Here is a 22,924-nt window from a genome sequence, read left to right on the forward strand (position 1 = left end):
AGTTGCTCGCGTTTATTTATTTGCAGGCAAGTTAATAAAAACTGTAGCTAACAATGCATTCTTTTAGTGCATGCATAATTTCATTTGCTTCATCTGCTGTATCTGCAAATGCTGAAACATGACAAGAATGTAACTTTCCCAAAGTCGTAAAGTACTTCTATTTAGTAATTTCTACAGCCAGATGAAAACTTTGTGTTATTTCGTGTCCCATATTGCCAATAAAACTGCGGCTGAGCTAACACATCCCAACCCCTATGCCTGTTTTCCAAAGCACAATGTCCTGGGGACATATTCTCCAAATTGCCTGTGAAGGCTTTGGAACAACACAAAACCAGTCCACAAAAAGGCCCCATCCACCCTGGCAGGCAAGCACTAAAGCTACGCTGGGAAGGCCAGCGTCTGCCTGAGCTCCAGCAAACGCTGTTGTATCGTATCAGCAATCAAAACCTGGGTAACGTCATTTAGCTGATGCTGCAGGAGTTATTACTGGCATCGCTGCCTTTCCCAGAGACCCCAGTCTGTGATCAGATTCCTGCTGCACACAGGCAGAGATAGGAAACTGCCTCTCATGTCCAGGTAGGCTGTTAGCACTGCGGAGAAGGGGTAAGGGGTGCTCATCCTGCCAAATGATTCCCATTTCATAGCAAAGTTCTGACGTGTGCTGTGCCCCCCCAGCAAAGCCTGTGGGTTTTGGTGCCGTAATGTTCTGTTCAAGATAAAATCAAGTACAACAAAGTGATGTCAGACATGTCATCGAGTTGCCCCATGTTGCCTGCTGTGACAGTGACCACAGCTGCCCGATTCCCCACTAGTGTTTCCTACCACTCGTCTTCCTCCTTCTGCCTCCCTGGGCCTTTTCTTTTCTCAGAAAAAGAATGGCATTGCTCATGCAGTGCTGCATCCCATTGCTGCTTTTGCTTACAAGTTCCTCAGCAGCTGAGCGTAGGGTGAGGCAGATGAGGGGGGGCATTTTTCTTAGATGATTTAACTAATCTCATGCAAATATGCACTCAACAGTCTTGGTACACGGTGTGCTTTCACCTGTACAACGGTCAAGTCAGCTGAATATTGCTTTTTTTCCCTGAAGATAATAGCATTTTTATGCATTGTTTCTTGAAGCTTTTTGTGCTCGCATGCTGAAAAACAGCTTCAGCTGAGGAATAACTGAAGTCACTATACTTAGTTTCTGTCCAGGTAATTTTGTGTCCTCTTCCCATATTACCTGAAGAGGATGTGATGATGATAGGAGATTGTTAACCTATCTATTTTTTCTCCCATTCTTACTTCAGGAATTTGAAATGAAAACTGCAGTTAAACATCTATCATTACATCATTTCTGGCTACGTTATCTTGCATTTGAGAAGCAGGAAGGATTTCGCAGGCAGAACAAAACACAGAAGCTGGTTTCAAAAAAAAAACAAACAAGAACCTATCTTCCTCTCCTGGTGTGATTTATGTGATTTACAGGGCCGATGTTTTGGGCACTGAATCCATTAATTTCATTTTTATTCCAAAAAGGGAGATTATTGGCTTCCTGACTGAAAGACACAATCACACTGATGTGTTTTAAGTTTTGTTCAACCAGCATCAACTTCAGACATACTGTAACACACGGTACCAGCAGAAGTAGAATAAAAAATTAAAAATATTGGTCAAAAATCTCCCCAAAAAGCACAGGCCATGCAGCAGCAGCGTGGTATCAGAGTGACCCTGATTTGGACCTTCAGCTTTTAGTAACACCTGCGGTTTAGAGCTGCCACCTCCACCTCCAGTTTAAGAACTCCTAGTCATGCCACAAGAAAGTGAGTTGTTGGAAAGGAGTTACTGCAAAATGAAAACAGCGTTGGAGGGTTGGTGCTTCTGTCACTGCTGGGGCTTTTTTGGCCTCATTCATTTTCCAGTTTAGCCATTTTGTGAAAGCAGTATTTGGCCAAAGCAGAATGTGTCTTTCACCAAATAACAGTAAAATATTTAACAAGTTTCCTTTCCCCAAAATTAAAAACAAAACAAAACACTTGCTGAAATGGGCAACAAGTCCTTTGGGCAACTAGCCAGCTGGCAGCTGCAGCTCCATCAATAGGAATGAGGATACCTGATTTGGGTGCTACACGTGCAAGTTTTTCCCTTCCATAAGTTCCTTTTGCCAAATTCTTGTCCTCCAGGCCCCCTCAGCACACATCTAATTGAATGCACAAGCAGCTTCCTAAGCTCAGGAAAGGGCCTGACCCTGCCCCAGTGCAGTCAGCAGAGCCAGCTTGTTTGAAGTTAGGCACACGCCTAAGTGCTTAGCTGGATTTTTGCCGAAACTGTCAATCTTTTATAGTTAATCATTTATCACCCTGCTTATGTGCTGGTAGTCATGCTTCAGTGTGCAAATATGTAAATTGCTTTCATAAAGCTCCGCGCACCGAGCACAAATAGTGCTTCCTCAGCCCTTTGCTGGAGTTCTCCCGTCCTGTGACATCTCAGATAGATCAAACAGCACTTAGGGCTGGCAAGGAAGTTATTTTTCCCTTAATTAAACAGAATCATTACTGCGTTCCTGCTCTTATTAGTGAGGCGCATTGGTGGACTTGCAAAATGCACAAATAAATAATGGCATTTAGCTCTCACCTGACAAGCAAAGCGCATTTTGCCTTCAGGAGCGTGTACGTCAATCCATCTTACACACTCCACCACTCTGAGCAAGGATGGGAACAAGCTGTCAAACCCGTGAAAAGCATATTTGCATTACTGTTGTACAGACTAAGTTCGATAACTACTTAGAGTGAGGGTATTTGCAATGTATAATAAGGTAATTCTCCAAACATCGGTCACCATTCTAATTTTTCTTTCTATTGCTGAGGTTAATTGCTGTGTGAACTATGGGGGAGGTCATCTCCACTTACCTTAGCTGGTTTGCTTTGCATGCAGAAAGCTCACAGCTGCCATGATTTTTCACAAAGAATTAATAGTTACAGCCACTCGGTCTGAATACATCGTGTTAGAGTGATAGGTAGCAGCAGGGCCTTGCTGAAACAGAGCCTTAAAACACCATTAGTGTGCACCTGCAGACTGCAGAGCCAGTTACTCTGCACTCCTGCCCATGGGGTCTTGCATGCATCCACTAATGGAAAGCCTGCTTCTTCCCAGATGTCATGCACTTCTGCAAGGAGAAAGGACTGAGAAGAGAAAATGACAGAGTCCATTCCCCTGCTCAGTAGAGCAGTTTCTTGAGGATTCATTCCCTGCCAAGCAGAATAAATGCATTCAGCTTTTTTTCTCTAAGAGGAAGCCTGAGCACTTCTTGAGGTAAGTCATATGAAAATGAATTAAGGAAACCAGCTACTCTCCCAGTTGTTAATTGAGGAAAAAAACAAATAAACAGGTAAAACAATCCTGAACAACCAAACAGAAGGAGCAAACCAAGAAAACAGGCTCCAGGGCAACAGACCAGCTACCACGATGACCCAGTGGGATCCAACACATCCCCTGGCCATGGGCACTGCGTCTGCACCAGTGCCTGGCCACAGCCAGTAGGAGGCTAAGCAGGACCTTTGAGGGAAATTGTTGCACACCCCGCTCAGAGCAGGGGTCAGCCAGGATTCACAGCAATACTGCCTGGGGGCTGGAGTAAAGCCCCAGGAATCGGGAGCTTTGGATGATGTTTCAGAAAGTTTATGTTTGATTTAGGTCCTGGATAAAGACTTGGCTGTCATCCCAAGTACTAGGAGGCTTTCTTTCATTATTTCATACTTCAAATATGACATGCATATTTTGTTTCTGCTTGCTGTGGTAAATACCAGTCAATTGCTAAGCTACAGTAAAGCAAGAAAATCTGTAGCATTTTTAGGACTAATATTAGTATAGCTTAGAATAGATGCAGAACAACGACAAAGTGCCTGGTGGTTACACACATACCTTCTTTCACAGCAGGTCAGATACAAGAAGCTCAAATCTGATTTTGGAAAATATCCACTCACTTCTAGAAATCTAGAGAAACAAACATCCAACCAGTTAAATATAACTCTGGGGAACAAAGTTTTGTACAGTAAGTTCCAGCATCCCTTAACTTTGTACAAAAATTGATACTGAAACAAAATAGCGGTATTTCCAAAGCCCGTCTCTGCTCACATTCCCACCAGGACAAGCACCAGGTTTCAACCCCAGCTGAAATGACTGCAGTTCTTCTCTTGTATTGTCTCACATGCCAAGAAGGCAGAATAATGATGTCCAGCACAAAAGGACACATCTACTGAGATACATAAAAGGTTACTCCAAAGAAAGTCAATATGAGAAGTGTGCTCAATATGCCTTGTCCTTTAGCATTTGTGCAAAAGTGATAAACTAAGTTTAATTAGAGGAGCTGAGGCCTGGGTCAGAGAGTTCTCCAGCCCTAAATGTCAGCAGTTTGATTTTGCAGCATGTTTCTGCACAGCAGTCCTTTGGATCAGCCCTGGGTTGCTGGAGTTGTGCTGCAGACTGGCAAGGAAGAGGAGCTGTGCAGTGACACACAGCTTCCTCATCTCCTCCCATCTTGCTGCAAGGCAGAAATGGTGAAGGCAGCCATGACAGTACTTGCAGCATTTTAAGTTTAAATTACTCAGGCCTGACTCTGCACCCCTCACCCTCTGCTTGGCCAATGGTTGAAGCATGAGCCGGCAGGACTTAGCAACCCAGCTCTTGATCACGGGATGGCAGAGGTCCGGAGGGACCTCACAGCAATGGAAGTGACAGGAGCCTTGCTGCAGATGGCACAAAACTCATGCTCTTTCACTGTGTGGTTCCTGTTGCAGGCACATCTGGTTGGGCACGTCGGCTTGTCATCTTCTCTCTCAGAGGAGTCACTGCATGTATCCAGTCATTAGCAGGCTCGTCAGCAGTAATGACTCGAGCAAACAGTAAACCTGTGAGCCAGCTTCACCATATGTAACATCAAAGGGAATAAAAAGAAAAAAAAAAAGTATTTGCTCTTACATCTTGTCTGCAGAATAAAATGCAAATGAAATAGCGTGTTTTCCTTGATTTCCATTTGATATTACCCACTGTCAAAGTTAGAAAGTTATGCAGCTTGCTTCCAAGCACAAGTCAATAAATAAATGGAGAAAATATCAACAAGCTTGATTTCAAAGGTCACAGGAATGGGATGAGTGCCACGAGGCTTTCAGCCTTCACCTTCCCCATTCCAGTCCTCTCCAAATGCCAAAGTGCTCTCCTCTTTGCCAAAGGCATTTGAGTGAAGCAACTCTCGGCAGCCAGAAAGGGAGACACAGCAAAAGGAACTGCAGCATCCAGGTAGACAGAAAATTCTAAGAAACAAAGAGCATCACACTCTTATGAATCAGATGGGAGGTGAGGGCTCAAATAATACCTGTATTGTGGCTTGGTCAAACCAGACTCAGGAGTTCACAGAATCACAGCATCACGGAATGGCCAGGGTTGGAAGGGACCTCAAGGATCATGAATCTCCAACCCCCTGCCACATGCAGGGCCACCAACCTCCCCATTTAATACCAGACCAGGCTGCCCAAGGCTCCATCCAACCTGGCCTTGAACATCTCTAGGGATGGGGCATCCACAACCTCTCTGGGCAGCCTGTTCCAGCACCTCACCACTCTCTCTGTAAAGAACTTCCCCCTGACATCCAACCTAAATCTTCCCTCCCTCAACTTCAAACCATTTCCCCTTGTCCTGCTATTATCTGCCTTTTCAAAGAGTTGATTCCCCTCCTGTTTGTAGGCTCCCTTTAGGTACTGAAAGGCTGCAATGAGGTCACCCCACAGCCTTCTTTTCTCCAGGCCGAACAAGCCCAGCTCCCTCATCCTGTCTTCGTAGGGGAGGTGCTCCAATCCCCTGATCATCTTTGTGGCTCTCCCCCGGATTCTCTCCAACAGCTCTCTGTCTTTCTTGTACTGGGTACTTGTTCAAGTGTGATACTAGAAAGCAAGGATCGGCTAAAAGCATGAAAGCTGATGAATGGATGAGTTCTTATTCAAGAAGTTGTAAGGCAGCTACAGCCTTCAGATAACAGCTGTGGTGTGCACTGTGATTGCCAAAGCTTCTAAAGTCTGATTTAGTCTGTGGGGAGGGTAGGGGAAGTCATTTGGTTTGAGTCATAAGAGGTCTTGATATAATCTAAGCTTCATCATCTCTGAAGAAACAGCTCATTTCCTGGACTTGTATCAAAAGGCTTTGTGCTGTCCTGATAACACAATAGCAGAGAACAATTCCTAGCAGTGAAGATTACAAGATCTTTATATCGTTTGCTCTTGCATTACAACACCTGATGGGCATTCCAGGTTTACAGTCACTTCTTCAGGGATCCATGGCTCTGAAAGCAAGCATACACAAGCTTTGCAAGCATTGCTACGCTACAGTATAGTTTAAAAAAAAACCAACAATGGTGCAGCCCCAAAGTATTTGTCTTTCCCTGCCCAAGACTTCCACTGCCGGGAGCCTCACCTGCTCCAGGAGTCAGAGAGTCTGCAGCAAGAAAAGGATGGAAGGCAGCAGGGCTCAGTGTAGCTCTACCTTTGTGCTCTTGGCTGAAAATATGGGCCAGCTGATGCTCGCCCTGGCGCACAGGAATCAGCTGGCTCACAACGTGCCTGCACCTGTGCCTGGAGCCCCACTCTTGAAGAAGGATTAAAGACCCATTAGCAGGCAGAAGAAAGCCTAAGCTCACCTAGGTACAAACTTCTGTTCCCTACCTTGGCTACTAGAGATGGGAGAGGACTTTTTATTGCAAATGATGTTTGTTTCTGGAAAGGAAAGGAACAGGCATCAGCAGGAGGCAAGAGCCTAGTTTATCACATGCCACATGGGGCTGCATAAAGTGGCTGAGTGGGAGAATTTTTTACACTTCCCTGTCCTGGAGTAAACCCAAATGTGCAGGCCAAGACTCTAGCAAAAGCTTCCCCTGGGGAGGAATAGGAATGGCACAGCCAGCCCTGCTACTCCACCAGAGATCCTCTCCAGCACTCCCATGGTCTCTGCTAGAAACTGAATGTGCATACGGCACAGAGATGCACGGGGCTCGCAGGGGAAGGGCAAAGGTGAGATAAGGTTGCTGCCATGACGGCCAACCAGAGCAAACAGCAAACAAGAATGGCCTCTTCCAGAGAAGCACCAGGGAAAAAAACAGTATGTGTGATGCAAGTGCTCATTATCTCCATTGTGTTCTTACAGGAGTGGAAGGAGATGATGAAAGCCACAAGCAGAAAGTTTGACTGATGCAGGTTGTACTTTCACAGCCATTTCCATTCGCCTGCACACCAGCATATTTTGATTATTCTTATTATCAGCACCAGACACAGTGGAGTAAGCCAATGCATTATTACCATACTCTGAGATAATAAAAGATGACCTGAGTTTCCACACCCTCTCTCAGGGGGCCTGCAGCTCTAAGCAGCACATATCTCCAGCGTCTGTGTTGGATAGGTAGGGCATCCATTTAGTCTTGTCATAGATAGCAAGCATTTCTGACATGCCTGCAGAAGATCTGTTTTCAGAATGGCAGCCCTGCGGGTCCAGCATTCCTATTTTTCGAGTCAATTCCTTCATGACAGAGCAAAGCCAGCTGTTCAGTTGCTCCCATCAGTGAATTTGCTCTGCAGACAGTCACTTTACAAAGGAATTGCTCTAGCGAGGGAGACTAGGATGCTCAGCGGTACAGCTGCCTATGGCTGCACACACTGAAGTGACAGAGCTGCAGACAGAGGTCTCAAGAGTTCAGTTAGGTCACAAAAGCTGGTGGTGGTACCCAATGTGCACCTTTAGTTTGGGGTTACTCAATATGGGTCCAAGGTGGGAATAGCTCTCCACAGCAAAAGCATTCTGGATCCAAGGAGAACAAGTGTGGCAGGTTTCCACATCTTAACACGGTGTTTGCTCTGGCAGCAGCTGTCAATATACTCATGGTTACTCTTTGCCTTTGGTATAACAGTGGTGATTGGCAGTAGGCACATGCCCACCTTCCGACACACAAGTCTGAATGTATGTCCTGTAACAAATGTGAAATATGTTCTGTGACTGAGACCAGCTGCACTAGCAACACACTTAGAAGTGCCACTGGACCACTACCTAGCGGAAAAATGGCTCCCTCTCCAGTGCTCAGGCACTCTCAAGAGGCATTCTGAAACCGTGTGGATGACTGCAGACCCACGACAGGATATTCTCCAGCACTCAGTAAGCAGATGGAACTTTGTGACTGGCTTCTCCCAGCCAAACTTCCTGCAGGGATGACTAGTTTCCAAACACATTAAACAGCCGTGTGAGCACGGCCAAATGCCAGATGGCTGGAAAGAATATTGGAGTAGCCCCATGACGAATGTCTAGTCTTGGCTGCCAGCGCCACGCACCATATGCATCACCTCTCAGACAGGAAGGCCTGGCTGCAACTTGGAAGGGTGACATGGGGATACAACACAGCTGAATTTGTTGGTGATGCCATGACACAATGGAAAAAACTTTTTTTTTCCTTCTTACTTTCTTTACTGTGCATAGGGATCTGCTTCATAGAGCCACTTCAGCGATAGTGTGGATGAAAAACACTGCTTCAACGACAGGGCACATTGCTGTGTAGGCCTCCAGCTGAGCGAGAAGTACTGTTTCTGTTTAACTCTTGCAAAAGATGACTTCAAGGAATGCTGCAGCATCATCATGTAGGTGGGTGCTATAGTTGAAGCTACTTTATTAACTTTGGGCTAGTGGCAAGGAAGCTGATGTTTGCTGTTGGAAAGGCCACGAAGCTAGAAGACCACTCAATGCCTCATGCAATGGCTTTACAATTACTGGAACCCCAGGAGCACCCATGATAGCAGAGGCTATAAGCCTCCCAATTCTTTGTGCTCTCTTCTAATCAGCATTAAAAGCAGGAGATTTGTGTTTGTGTTTTCTCATGGTGCCACCATTACCCAGCCTGACACTTGCAACTGAGACCAGAACACAAGTGGAAAGGAAAACACAGAAACAAAGAAAAAAAAATCCTCAGTACAGCATAATGAGCATCTCTCTGTGCAAACCACTAGCTCCAGCTGCAGTTTCATGACCTCTTTATGCCGATCTAACTCTAGTCTGTCACTGAAATAAGCAGTCCTAACCTTTCTACCTGCCCTCCATCATGAGCTGGACTGGGGAATCTGTCGAAATACTATTCTACAGTTCCTTAATCAGGTTCATTTTCATTTGGATCGATTACCTCATCTGGCTTAGTGCTCAGCCTGCCCAAGTGTCAGCGACAGAGGCAGCAGGAGACCACAGTTTGCACTCAGGTTAGCTAAAAGCTTTTGTCTCACAGCAAGAACTTCACAGCATACCAGTCTTAACCTGTCTTACATACATAGCCTGTCTCAGGTTTACAGGCTTGCAAAAGTTATATCCAGTTTCAGAGATAGTCAAATGCATACGCCATGCTAGCAACTTACAAAAATCTGCCCAGACTGATTTTATTCATGCTTCAGTCTGAGAAGTGCTTGTGTGAGACGTGCAGTGAAGGCAGGACTTTGCAGACTCCAAATGAAAGTATGCACATGAGATAAACAGCTGGCGGAAAAGTTCTAACAACTGAAAAAAAGCCCAACAAAAAATGATTGCCTATTTCTCTTAAATCAGACTTTATATTGTTTTTATTTTCAAAAAACATGTGTACTTAGAGAATAAAGCCAAGGTTGTTTCAGCCCCACTGATGTCTAAATGACAATCTCCAAATACAAATTTCAGTCATAGGACAGTATGACTCTGTCAGCAGTGCGCTCTGATCCAGGATGGGATTTTAGCACTCAAGTCCATTAACTTATATTTACATTACAGAAGTGGAAGTTGGTTCAGAAGAAGGCAGAGGGTGAACTTAAGGGCAGGAATATTTATTGCTTTATCACGTAGAATGGTGCTTAGTCCTTCTGGAAAGTTCAAGTCTCTTTGTAGTTAGCAGCTGGGCCAGTCCGTTCATCAGCATCATAAATATGGTCAACGACATCACCAGCACATAGTGGCTAATGCTGCAAAGAGGAGACAGACAGAAAACAGAAAATGCAAATTTGCCAGTAGAAAGAATTGACTTTAACAACCTCCTGATTTTTATTTTTATTTTTTAAGCTAGGCCTAATTATTGTTCACTTCATATACAACATTTCATACACGCCACTCCAAGAAGATGACTATTATAGCAATACTACCATGTGAAAAACAAGTCCTTGGCAAAATAAAATGGTGAGAACAACGGAAAACACAACTGAATGTGTACCAAGTGAATAAGAGGTACTGGGTATATTCATTACATCCAAGAGGGTAATTCGATGTATGCAACAAACCACTAAAATTTCTGTTTGCTATAGACTGATAAAGCAGAATTTTGGGAAAACTTGCCATCAGGAAGACATTGCTTGTAGTAATACAACTCAGATATTTAGGTCAGCCGAGTTACAAATATTCTAGAGAAAACACTTCTCCAATGATGAGCAGCTTCAAGAAAACAAACACTATTTTTTCACTAGTATTTCTAAAAACCGCAGATTTCACTGCTGCAGTAACACAGAGTTTCAAACAGATTAAACAAATTAGTTCAAACACAATATGAAGATGTGACTTCTGGGTGAGGAACTCCTCAAGTCACCAATGGTTAAGAGGATCACACATAGAGATTGTTCCTAACTTGCTCTAACTCTCACAGTACTTCCTCAGGTATCTGATGTTTACCAGCATTACAGACAACTATTGGTTCAGACTGAGATTTGACTTTTTAACATTCAGCATTCTGTGTTCGGTATCTGAATCAAGTTGGTTGTTAATGTAAGCCATTAAAAAATGAGGGTTCTTCCAGATCATGGAGGTGGCTTAGGTTGGAAGATCATTCAGTTTCAACCCGCCAGCCATAGGCAAGGTTGCTCCCCACCCCCCCCAGCTCAGGCTGCCCAGCACATCATCCAATCTGGTCTTGAACACCTCCAGGGATTGGAGCATCCACAGCTTCTCTGGGAAACCTATGTCAGTACCTCAGCTCCCTCTGAGTGAAGAATTTCTTCCTTGCATCTAATCCTCTTCTGAAGTTTAAAACTGTTCCTACTTGTCCCATCAGAATCAGATCATATAAAAAGTCAGTTTCCCTCCTGTTTCTAAGTTCCCTTTAAGTACTGGAAGGCCACAATAAGTTCTTCTCAGACCCTTCTTTTTAAGCTGAACGAGTCCAGCTCCCTCAACATATTGTCATAGGAGAGGTGTTCCAGCCCTTTGTTTCCAGCCCATCTCTGTGGTAATCTGTTCCTCAGATCTGTTCCAACAGCTCCATATGTCTTTCTTGTGCTGGGGGCCCCAGGCGTGGATGCAGTATACCTGATTGGACCTCACAGAGGGGGACAATCACCTCTCTTGACTTGCTGGCCGCTCCTCTTTTGATTTAGCCCAGATGCAGTTGGCTTTCTGAGCCTCCTCTGCAGGGCTGCTCTCAGTGAGTCCTCCCAGTCTGTACTCACATCTGAGATTGCCCCAAACTAAGTGCAACACCTTCCACTTGGCGCTGTTGAACTTCACTAAGTTCATAAGGGCTCACTTCTCAAGCCCATCCAGGTGCCTTTCAATAGCATTCCATCCTTCTCTTGTACCATTCAGTTTTGTGTCATTAGCAAGCTTGCTGAGGCTGCACCCTATCGCACTGTCTATGTCACTGATAAAGATGCCGAAGAGCACCAGACCCTCAGACAGAACTCTGAGGGACAACACTTGCCATTGGCCTCCATAGAGCCATTGACTATAACCTTCTGGCTGCCATCTTCCTCATCACCCTGGAATGCATGTCCAGTCATTGGCCCAATAGACTTGTATGTGTTCGGTCTCATCAGGTGATCTCAAACTCTGCTTCCATTGAGAGGGATTTTCACCCCCCCAACATCCACCTAGAGGTTCACGAACATGAGAGATGAGAGATGTGTGAGACCTGATTGATGCAAAAAACTTGTTGAATAGTTCAGCCTTCTCTATATCTGCTGTTGCCAGTTCTCTCTTCCCACTTATCAGAGGAAGTACGTTCTCCTTGGCCTTTCTCTTCTTCCCCAATTTCCTACAGAATCCCTTCTTGTTATTCTTTGCATCCCCTGTCAAGTACATCTGTGCCTTGTCTTTCCCAAACTCTTTTGTACACATGCAGACATCATCCCTGTAATCCTTCCAGGCCACATGTCCCTACTTCTGCTGCCAATGCATTTCCTTCTCACACCTCAGTTTGACCAACAGGTCCTCATTCAGCCATGTCAGCTTCCTGTCTCCTCTGCTTCATTTCAAAATACACGAGAATGGAGAACTCTTGTGTTCTAAGAAAGGTGTCCTTAAGGAGTGGCCATCTCTGCTCATTTTCTTTATCCCTAAGGACAGCTGCCCATGGGATCTCCCTCATTACCTGCTTAATCAAATGAAATTTCATTTTGTTGAAGTTCAGGGTTCTGACTCTGCTCTTTGCCAGGACCATATTCCTCAAGATCTCAAACTCAGCCAGGGCACGAGCACCGCAGCCTGGACTACGTCCAACCTTACCCTCTTTAATAAGCTCCTCTGCATTGGTAAGCACTAGGCCCATAATGTTTCACCTCTGGTCAGTTTGTCTAACATCTGGACCAGGAACCTCCTCTGGATTGCTCACAGCTTGCCATGCTGCTTTTTCAGGAGACATCTGAAATTCCCAATCATTAGTTCTGCTATTAAGTCCAGCCAGTTTGCTGCCCAGAGAACTCTTGCCCCACCTGGTCATGTCTGCCCCTTCCAGCATCAACATACTCAGCATCTTGAAGGTGTGTCTGAGATCACAACACTTCAGCCTAGAGTTTCAGATGAAACACTGCTGCAGTCATCTGCATGAGAGCATCCAGAGCCACTAGTGTAGATGTTTGTTTATTCCTGGGACTACTGAAGATACTAGGCACTCTGACATGAGAGGTATTGATGTCTCCTCTATTTCAAAGCAGATGGTTCCTTAGGATGAATAGGGTAACTTCAGACTTGATGAAGCCTGAGTTTATTTAGAAAAAAGGATTGCAAAGAGTACTTGCAGGTTTAATGATCTGGAATTTCTGCCTGAGGACTCATTCTGTTTGACAGTTTAGCCACAGAAGAGCAGTAAAGCTTGTAACTGATGCTATCAATCCTCACGACCCCAAGATTGTGACAATCTTGGCACTAGCGTAGCGTAATTTAGTTCTGTGAAGCAGAGAAGAACTGGCTCTTAACAAAGCTTGGCCACTAACCAGTGTGACAGAATAAAAGTAATCCAGAAGTTCACTAATGAGCAGGAGCTCTTCTGCAGCCAGGATATAAGCAACAAAAGGAACTGATCTGAACAAAGGGTGGAAAATGCTGAGAGTAACTCAACTCATGCTATAAGATTCTTCTGTTTCTGTTGAGTCTGATTATAATCTTCTCACAAATACCTTGTTCCAAATGCATACATTTAAGTAATTTAAGTCCCAAAAATTCACCAGCACAAATATGCCCACATCTCAGCAAGCGCAATCCACCCCAACACCCTGCAGCTTTCATCTGTCAGCTCTCACCTGTATGCAGTGAAACTGACAATACTCCCCGCTGTGAATGAGTGAAGATTTAAATTGTCAGACAGTAGCAATCTTTCCTACATCCCTTTCCTACAAACATCTCCATCTCTAGCTCTAGCTAAGCAGAGCAGCACAGCTACAGGAGCCCAGCGCTCACTCTGTTCTGTGGGGAATGCACAAAATCACACAGCAAAAGCACGAAATTGTGCACACACTTTCAGCTGGTTGGTGCACTTTGGACTTCACAACTCACAATGTATTTGTGATTGTCCACATGTTGTGTTTACAACTCCCTCCAGAACAGCCCTTGGAAGTTCACCTGGGTGTGCTGCAGACTCTGTCCAAGTTTCAGTGCTCTATGGGAAAGGACATAATGCTGCCAACAAAGTCAAATCCTCACTGCAGTTGTTTTCACAGTGTAATGTGCCCTGGGGAACTGTACAAGCACTACAGGTACAGAAGCTTGCATAGTATTACGGAAACAACCACTCTGATGAACAGCTGTGTGGTTTGATATATGATGCAGATATAATTTATATATATCAGTATATAATTTATATACTGTTAACACCTCAGCTTTTCTATTCACAGGGCACCAAAATTTTAGTTTTTCACATAAGTAAAAACAATTCTTACATTCTAACTTGAAAATGTGAAATCTGAAAATCTTAAGTCAAATGAGGGCCCTGCTTTTATTCCTACAGGTACACTGAGACAGCCATCAGAGGATAAGCTGTTGCTGAAGGCTTGCTGCCATCAGCACAGTACTTACACAGACATCTGATTTCCCCTCTGCCCTTTAAGAAGCTTTACCAGATGTGGGTGCTCATGAATTATATGCAGGGACATAGAGGGGTTTTCTCAAAGTAAAAAGTCTCCGCAAACTCCACTTAGCTATCTGTCAGGGACGGGTCCTTCAGGCTTTTATAAAGAACAGTGTGCCACACACATTTTTCTCTTGCTATACTCCACAAGGTTGAATAGCTACACTCCTTTATCAAAATATCAGACATTCAGAGTAAAGAAAAACGTATATATTATGGCACAGAGCACAATTAGAAGCAATTTCAGTCAACTTGTCATGTAACTGCAAACAGCCAGCATCTCTGGGGCTATCAGCAACTCGTACCACAGTGCCTGCAGGCAGTTCTGCTTGGTAAATTAGTTCTCTCTACAGGTAATGCTGCAATTAAACAAACAAACGAAGCAAGATTCCTACAGGTACATACCACAACAGCAGTGTGGAAAACTTGATCCCTGGACAACACACAACACTCTTGCCTGGATCAGTAGTTACAGCGAAACAGGTAATTCTCAAAAAGAACTTCCTTCATGAGAACTGAAATCTCAGCTAACAAAACGGAGTGTGATTTTAGGCTGCTGTCAAGTTTGACCCAGGTGGATAAAGGGAATATATCAAGCACAGTGGAGCTGCAGCAGGGGCAATTGTTATGAAGGATGAGATGGGCAAGGAAAGGGAATGGTAAAAGAAACAGTAGCTGGTGCAGGGGAACATGGACTAACTAAGGTAAGGCAGACAGCACCATTCAACAGAAAGGTAACTGCTCTACGTATGGATCAAAGTGAGCAGGCAACACTAGTGCTAAGAAAATCTGGTATCCCACAGGCCTATTTTGGTCACAAGTAAGTAGAAAGAGAATATATGAGGTGACATCCTCTCTTGGCTTTGCTCATGAAAGTGTATGTTGGTAAGATGTACCAATCCAAAAAGAGAAGAATCAAATATCACTAGAAAAGGAGCAAAAGTAATCTTGCATCAAACCATGCCTCTTCTCTCAAGTCAGGCTAACTTCTATGATGGCAGACCCGACTGAAAACTAGGAAGACGGAGTAAGTTACTCGGAACTGAATTAGAACAAGTAGAACAAAGTAACTCACACAAGGACTTGGATGAGCTCTTTCTAGAAGAGTTTGAGGACTTTACATATGTGCTGCTTTCATTAAATGCTTGGGTTGGAGGGGACCTTAAAGCCCATCAGTCCCAACCTGGTGCCATAGGCAGGGCTGCCACCACCAGCTTAGGCTGCCAAGAGCCCCATCCAACCTGGCCAAAGCTTCTCTGGGCAACTGTGCCACTGCCTCATTTTAGAGATTGTTGGTAAACACTATTTTCCTCCTTGACGTAAGACCTTTGTTTTAATAATCAGACCTAGAACACACCTATCACAAAGCTGAAACTGTTTCTACTATGCAAAAACATAAACTACTTAATCTATGCTTTATCTACAAGCTTTATGTCCACTGACCTTTGAAAGCGTAGTTCAGATTGTACTTATCTCTATATCTTCCAGCAACTGATATAAAAAGATTGGGAAATCATGTCTGGATGAAACTATATAATACTGTCACATAAAGAAGTTTCAAGGGTTTATCTTTACCATCTGTTTAAACAGTTATCTACAAACTGCACACACTATACAGCTAGAGTATGTTCTAAAGGCTACATACCTCAATTTTTAGAGCTAGATAGATAAAACAATTTTTAAGTCATAGAGAAATCTATTTTAGTGGCAAAGAAGCTGAAAAGCTATCTATTCCATTTATCTGTTATTCAAAAATATAAGAATCTGCCTGAAACTTCCTATGATCATGTACTAAATACTAATAAGTCAAAAGTATCGAGAAGACTGCAATATTGTATCTATGAAATGTAACAGTGAGTTCTTCTACAGCTTATGATACAGTTTAGGGTTACCTCAAAACATACAGGTGCAGGGTAAGGTTAGCAGATCTCAGAAACTTGCATAACCAACTCCTATGAGTTTTATGTTCACTGCAAGATTACACCTACACAACAAAAAACTCTCTGAAAAATAAGTCCGTGCTGATCTTAATAGCACCGTTAAGCAGAGGGGCTTGAACACTTTCTAAGAAGCCATAAATAGTTATGGTAATTCATAATTTCCTGAGAAGAGGAAATCAATGGCAGGTTTATGATTTGCTGAATGTGGTACTACATGACTGTATGTTAGGTGTACTGTTGTTCAGCATTTCATTAATGACCTGGAAGAAAGGGAAAAGTAAAAATGTCTTGCCACCGACAGATAATACTTACAAGGTATGGTATATTCAACTGGAAGAATAAAGATGTTGTTAAGGCAGATATGAGGCATGGTAGACTGAGATGCAACAGCCAGGAGAGAAATTAAAAGACGAAAATGTATCAGTTAAGCAAGCATAAACTACTTCTAAACAATAAGAGAGATCCCCTAGGAAACAAAACACCCCCTTAAGATAGCAATGAAACTTCTATTTTTTTTTTCCCTGAGGTTTTTAAAAACAGATTTTACATACGAAAATAGTGAGCACTGCTATTGAAAAAACCCAGGTATTACCTAATGAGCATTTTCTAGTGAACTTGCATATTCTTACATTCAAAAATTTTGAGGTGTGGTAATTAGAAAATTCAGAGAACTATCACAAAAAAGAATGAGTGGAAATATACATCAGAAACTTTCCAAATGCAAGATATAAAGCATTTCAGAGGATTTCAAAGGAACTAATCTCTTGCTATTCACTAGGCAACTAAATTGCTGCTTTTCCACTCTGATCTCAATGATCTCATAAAGTAGTAATCTAAAATGAACCTGAAAACTGTATCCCTCCCCCCATCAGTGCCATGAGGAAAAAAAAAAAAAAAAAAAAGGAAAAGAAAAGAAAATGGAAAAGAAAAAGCTGTCAAGACCCGTCCCTAAGGGTGCTCCTATTTGTTCCATGAAATTCCGCACAGGTTTTGCTGAGATAAAAATGGCTGGAGAAAAAACAACCGCCATTTCCTTAACCGACTCAGTCTGCTCAGGAAAATTCTGGCAACATCTAAAATGTCAGCTGTGAGGGGATATTTTCAGACCTTGCTGTCAAAGCAACAGACAACACTGCAAGAGGAATGCCACAGAGCTGTCACAGGGGCTGTAAGAAGAGGACAGGAAAGAGCCATGTTAGTATCTCTCTCCCACTGATTTTGGGAATTGCCCAAAACCCCACGAAGCTCATTTTTCAGGAATAAACAACAAAGAATCTTCCACTGTTGCCTGCTGATTTTGTAAAGCTTGAGGATCACATGTTGACAAATCTGCTCAGGTTCAGGGGTCAGAACACTGCTCATGCTAGGGAAGAGAGAAACTGCTTCAGTTCTGCCTAAAGCTTCACCACCTTTCTAATGCAGCCAAGTCAGCTTTAACTTACGTTCCCACACACACACACAATATACATAAAGAGACTACAGTATAATAATGTAGATTGTGAAGTCAAGCACTCAAAAAGGAATTAATGACAAATTTAAGGCTGCCAGAGCATTGTGCATTACCATATTAAAAATTAATCACAAACACTTTTTCAAAAGAATTCTTTCAACGCTTTCTTCAGTGCTCAAACACACATTGAGAGGCAGAAATACATATGTATGTAATAGGCTCCCCTGAGCTCTCAGGAACAAAGTATACCTCCAGCTGAAACAGATTCAACAATCTATCCCAGGTGTAAATCACTGCGCTATGAAGGCTGTACATCAGAAACAAAGTTTTCTGTTACTTGTGACTTTTTTGTTTTCGCTTGTCAACTCCCAATTAGAAAGCTTCTTGCTCAGCTAAGCACAGCTCTTCTGAGGTCTTTAATATCCTTATTAAACTACATAGGAATTCAGCCAAAGGATGAGGCCAACTGACTTACCACAAACTGACAGCAAGAAGGAAGTGTGATGATGTTAAAGCGCTGTTTTCGTTATTTGATCTAACTCAACCTCCTCCCATTAGGAACTCTCAAAACATATAAGCAGGAATTTCAATTTCCAAAAGGAAACAGGCAGAATGTGTGGACGCATGTTTGTATATGCATGCACGTGCCTGAAGAAGCACGGGGCTCAGCAAAGCACAGGGTAAACACAGACCAGAGTATGAACAATGAATCAATATTCAACTTCTCTTTAAATGACATTTTCAAATTACCACATTGGCTGGATTATTCTGTACGTATTTCCTTCTAAACTTATTACAGAATATAATCTATTCCCACAACTCAGGGAAGGTAAGCCTGAAATCTGTGCAATCCCAAATAGAAATGCATACCTGATGATGTATGCTGTAGGACTTCGCTATTCAGAATGCATTCACTTGCTATAACTATGATTTGTATGTTTAAATGCTACAGATTTATTCTCCCTGAGCTGAGGGTAGGATTAATTGAAGCGTTGGTACCCACCAACATACTTGCAAAATGTTCATTAATTCACGGTGGATCTATATGGAAGTTTAACCAGATTTAAGATAATTAACAGCTTTGATAAATTACGACTTTAACAGTAATTAAAACTAATTACAGTGCAAATCAGTAATTAAGATATTTTTTGTGTCATTATTGTTCTTCAGGAAGAAAACAAGTACTGCTGACAGGATTTTTTGCCATGCTAGATTAATTGCCTATTCCATGTTGCTCTGGCACAGATTTCAAGACACAAGGTTTAGCTGGGGCTATATCTACATATGTATGTGGGTGTACGTGTGGAACACTTGCATGCGTGTGCATCTGTTCTAAGTACAAGGATCATCACTGAAGCATTTGATAAGGGGAGTAATTGAAAACATTACAAAGAGTTCGAGTAGATAAACAACAATATTAACCTCTGAACCTTCTCAAAATGCAACAGTGGCAAAAAATACTGTACCTTGTGCCTATGTCAAGCCAGCTTCCATAATCTTTAACCAAAAAGAAAAAGTGCTAGGGAATAAAACAACTTTCATTAGTACATCAACAGTACACAATTCAAAATAAACTCAAAACCAGTGTTTTCAGGTTGTTTACTCCAAATTTCTAATTCAAGTGGAACAAGGGCAGGACCTTTCCAGGAATGCTCATTTGGACCAAACAGAAAAATACTGTAAGAGCCAGAAACAGACTTAACATGGTATCAAATAAGAGCAGCTAAAGATGGACCGAATTCTCTCTTTGTTTGCAAGAAGCAGAGATTACCACCAGCTAATCTTCTCAATAAGTCAGTCCACCTTGCTGCTTAAAATAACAGGTTCCCAAATAACAACTAGTATCAAAAAGGAAGTATACTGTTTTCATAGAAATCTGCCATAAATGTTGGACAACTCCAACAGTTTTTCATCTGCAAAATGGCAATAAAGTCAGGAAAAGACAGAACTGAACTATTAGTGAATTCTGGCTTATGGTCATATGAAACACATGAAAGATTCAAGACTACAAACTAACATTCTTCTACTTCTTCTTCTGCTTTATATACACATAGTTCCTGCGTATCACACCTCTTTGGTCAGACTTTCTTTGTACACCAACTGTATACTTATTAATTGTTTGAAAATCATTAAGTTAATATGCAAGAATATGTGAGGTACAAGATACTGGGGCTTGCTACACACCACTACTCAACATACCTGTCCTCTTCATTTTAGACTGATCCCATTAGTGAAACACTGAGTGTGATTCACAAATATTTTAATCCTTTTCCTATATAAGTTATCAAAAATTAGTAAAAAGACTTGCTTGGAATGAAGCAAAACTAAACCTTCTCAATTTCTTACTCTACAGTCAAATTAGTCATTTGGTTTTGTATTTGCTGCTTTTCCTATAAAGTAAGATCCACAGATCACACTATTTTGTACACTGCAATTTACAGTGATACCATATCTGCAATACTCACATCAAAGTGACTAAACACAACCAGCATACATGAAGAGAAAACACAAGCTCTACTTGCTACTCTTAAACAATTTCAGCTGATTTGATGATACTGTTGTGGTTTAACCCAGCAGGTGGATAAGCACCACCCAGTCATTTGCTCACTTTACCACCCTCCCCCCCTTCCCAGTGTGACTGGGGAGGGAATTGAAGAAAACAAAGTGGAACTCATGGGCTGAGATATTTAGGGGTGCTACTTACTAAGTTGAAGACAGTTAAAGGAGAACTACAAAAATGTACTTTTAATCTGTGAAAACTATACTGGGTTATTATTGTTCAGATTTAGGTTATTTCATCTAGCTTTGATTGTGGACACAAGCTGACTGAAGATTTCATCGATTAAGAGTTTATTACGAAGGGCACAAAATCTCTTTTCTCAGACGTTGCAGATCTCCTGGATTCTGGCAACATCAACAAAGAAAACAATACATAACATGTATTTTCCTTTGTGTCTCTTCTTATAGGAAAAGTGGGGGACCATGAGGAGAAGGCTCACATTCCTGAAAAATTAAGCCTGGCACAAAGCTAAAATTGATTTAAGCATTGCCTAAGAGTTTGACTGGAAAGCATATGAAAAGCTCAGATTAAGTTGTTACTTCATTTTTGTTTCTTGCTATTATAAGAACATTATTTCCTTAGAAGCTTTAATTACATGAAATTCAAAGAGTGGTGACTGCAGGAGTGTTATCTCTAAATTATGCTGGGATTTCAATTTGTTGGCCTAGCTGCAAAAACTTAGAAGACTGAAACAAATTCAGATCCTTACATGGAGTTAGTAAAGCCCCCTTGGCTCCATCTTATTTGAAGAGAATGTGCAACAACAACTTACCAAAGCCATAATGTCTGAAATCACAAGAACAATGAGGAAAAGGCTGCAAAGAAAAAAACAGAACCAGATTATTATCCAACATACATGCCCACAGACATTGCAAAGCTTACTAAAATCCCCTAAAATTAAACTAAGATACAATTTCTTGTGCTTGCCTTTCAATCACTCAGCTACTTTTGCATTTATTAGAGAACTATTAAAATACATTACTAGAATATTTGGTATTTGTAATCCCACCCTGCTTGAAACAGACATTTCACATTAGCAGTTTCAATTTTGCAACAGAGAAACCTAACACGAGTCATTTAGCAGAGAATAAGAGCATGTTGGAAGCAGCGCCTGTCCATTTCTGACACTGGGAGCTCATGCACTAGCTAAGCCAAATAAAGCTGATTTAGAAGCTTGAGGATGGATTCAAGAGGGAATAAAACTGTTTTGGATAGGGAGATAACTGAGCTGATTGGTCCTACTCTGACATCCTCCCTGCTGAACAAAGCATGCCTCCTTTTCCGAGCTCTGGGCTCCCATAAGCTCTTCCAGCAAAGCACAGCATTTTGGAGGCATACTCCCAGACTCCTGGGAGCCTGTCAGGCAGCAGGTTACTTCTGGGAAGTAGACTGCAGCCAATAAAACGAACCAGAAGGGAGCACATAGAGCTATTTTTTTCCCCATTAACCTAATGTTCTTTTCATTAAACTATGTAAATCCTAAATTGCATGAAAGCAATTACTATAACCGGTTAAAACTAGTTTCTAGTTAATGACACTGAAGCAATGTAGCAAGAAGCTGACCCATTAGCAGAGAAGTCCTTAAGTATAATACAGCTAATTTGTCAGTAGAATCACCATAAATCCATGAAGCCTTTTAAGGGAAGAAGCGTCCTGCTGCATTCAATGGCCTGTAGAGGGGGACACCCGTACCAATGTCTTCTAATAAGGGGTACTGCCATTGCTTAAATCAGCTATATTTCACCAGTGAACTAGCATGCTAGAAACCTACTGCATCTCAGACTCACTGAAAGGCCTCTTTCCTCTTACCTATGGCTCAGATCGGGTGTTGCAATCTTGCACTGTCTAGGAATCACTCAGCTAGAGGGCTGTTTTCACAGGCAAGTTATAGGAACATTCTGACAGAATATTCTCCATGAACAGGAAAAAAAAAAAAAGCAATTCTTTTCTCTATAAACAAGGAGTTTGGGAGCAATTCGTTGAAATCACAAAAATCTACTTTCTGCCATTCTGAACTGTAGGAAACCTTTCACAAAGGAAGGACAACACTAATTTCACTGCATGTTTATAACACTACAAAAACAAGATTGCCTCCTGCGATGCCTTAATTTAGCTAGCAGGGGCAGCAAGAGCAATAATGAGAGCGCAGTACAGGCACTGGGATGCACTGAGAATCAGAGCACAACTCCTCCAGGGAACCTGGGCATATCTTGTGGTTTCTGTCTCATTCCCAAGCTGATGCTGTAGCAGCATATTTGCTATTGTTACCTGAGCAGTTAAACAAAGAAAGCAAAAAATCCCAACCTAAGGTACAGCCACAGTCTCAGAGTTGTAAACATGTACTTGTGCCTCACAGTTTAAGAAGTTTGTATAATTTTGCCTCTCACACACACACACGGACATTTCATAAGAGCTTGCAATAGCTCTGGCATCATAAGCATTCATAAGTTGGGAAACACTGACCTTTATGATGCCTGATCCCTATATATGTAAAGTGCTAGCTGATCTTCTGAACAACCCCAGTTCCTCAATGCAGCTCTGCTCCTATATCACCCTTAGTGAGGAAGGTAGATACCCTTCTTTGGAGGTTCCAATGACAGCTCACACAGACTGCTTGCACAGCTGAGGCAGGAAAG

At 42.3% G+C, this 22,924-nt stretch overlaps 1 protein-coding gene across 4 annotated transcripts in view; it reads right to left on the reverse strand.

Annotated features, from left to right (window-relative positions):
- Positions 1-1,423: 1,423 nt before the first annotated feature.
- Positions 1,424-22,924, reverse strand: part of PIGN (phosphatidylinositol glycan anchor biosynthesis class N) — a 112,018-nt gene continuing 90,517 nt past the window's right edge. The window contains exons 27-31 of one of the 4 annotated variants that reach the window (XM_052697939.1): positions 21,061-21,103; positions 19,195-19,247; positions 3,901-3,972; positions 2,614-2,701; positions 1,424-1,538 (exon numbers count right to left, since the gene is read on the reverse strand). In XM_052697939.1, the coding sequence (XP_052553899.1) occupies positions 1,524-1,538; positions 2,614-2,701; positions 3,901-3,972; positions 19,195-19,247; positions 21,061-21,103 (271 nt within the window). In that variant the 3' untranslated portion in view covers positions 1,424-1,523. Of the gene's footprint in view, positions 1,539-2,613; positions 2,702-3,900; positions 3,973-9,576; positions 9,978-19,194; positions 19,248-21,060; positions 21,104-22,924 lie in introns of those variants that run through there. The other 3 variants (XM_052697940.1, XM_052697942.1, XM_052697941.1) reach the window with 3 other exon arrangements.

Source organism: Tympanuchus pallidicinctus, unplaced genomic scaffold (genome assembly GCF_026119805.1).
Source record: "Tympanuchus pallidicinctus isolate F22 unplaced genomic scaffold, pur_lepc_1.0 scaffold31, whole genome shotgun sequence".
NCBI lineage: Eukaryota > Metazoa > Chordata > Aves > Galliformes > Phasianidae > Tympanuchus > Tympanuchus pallidicinctus.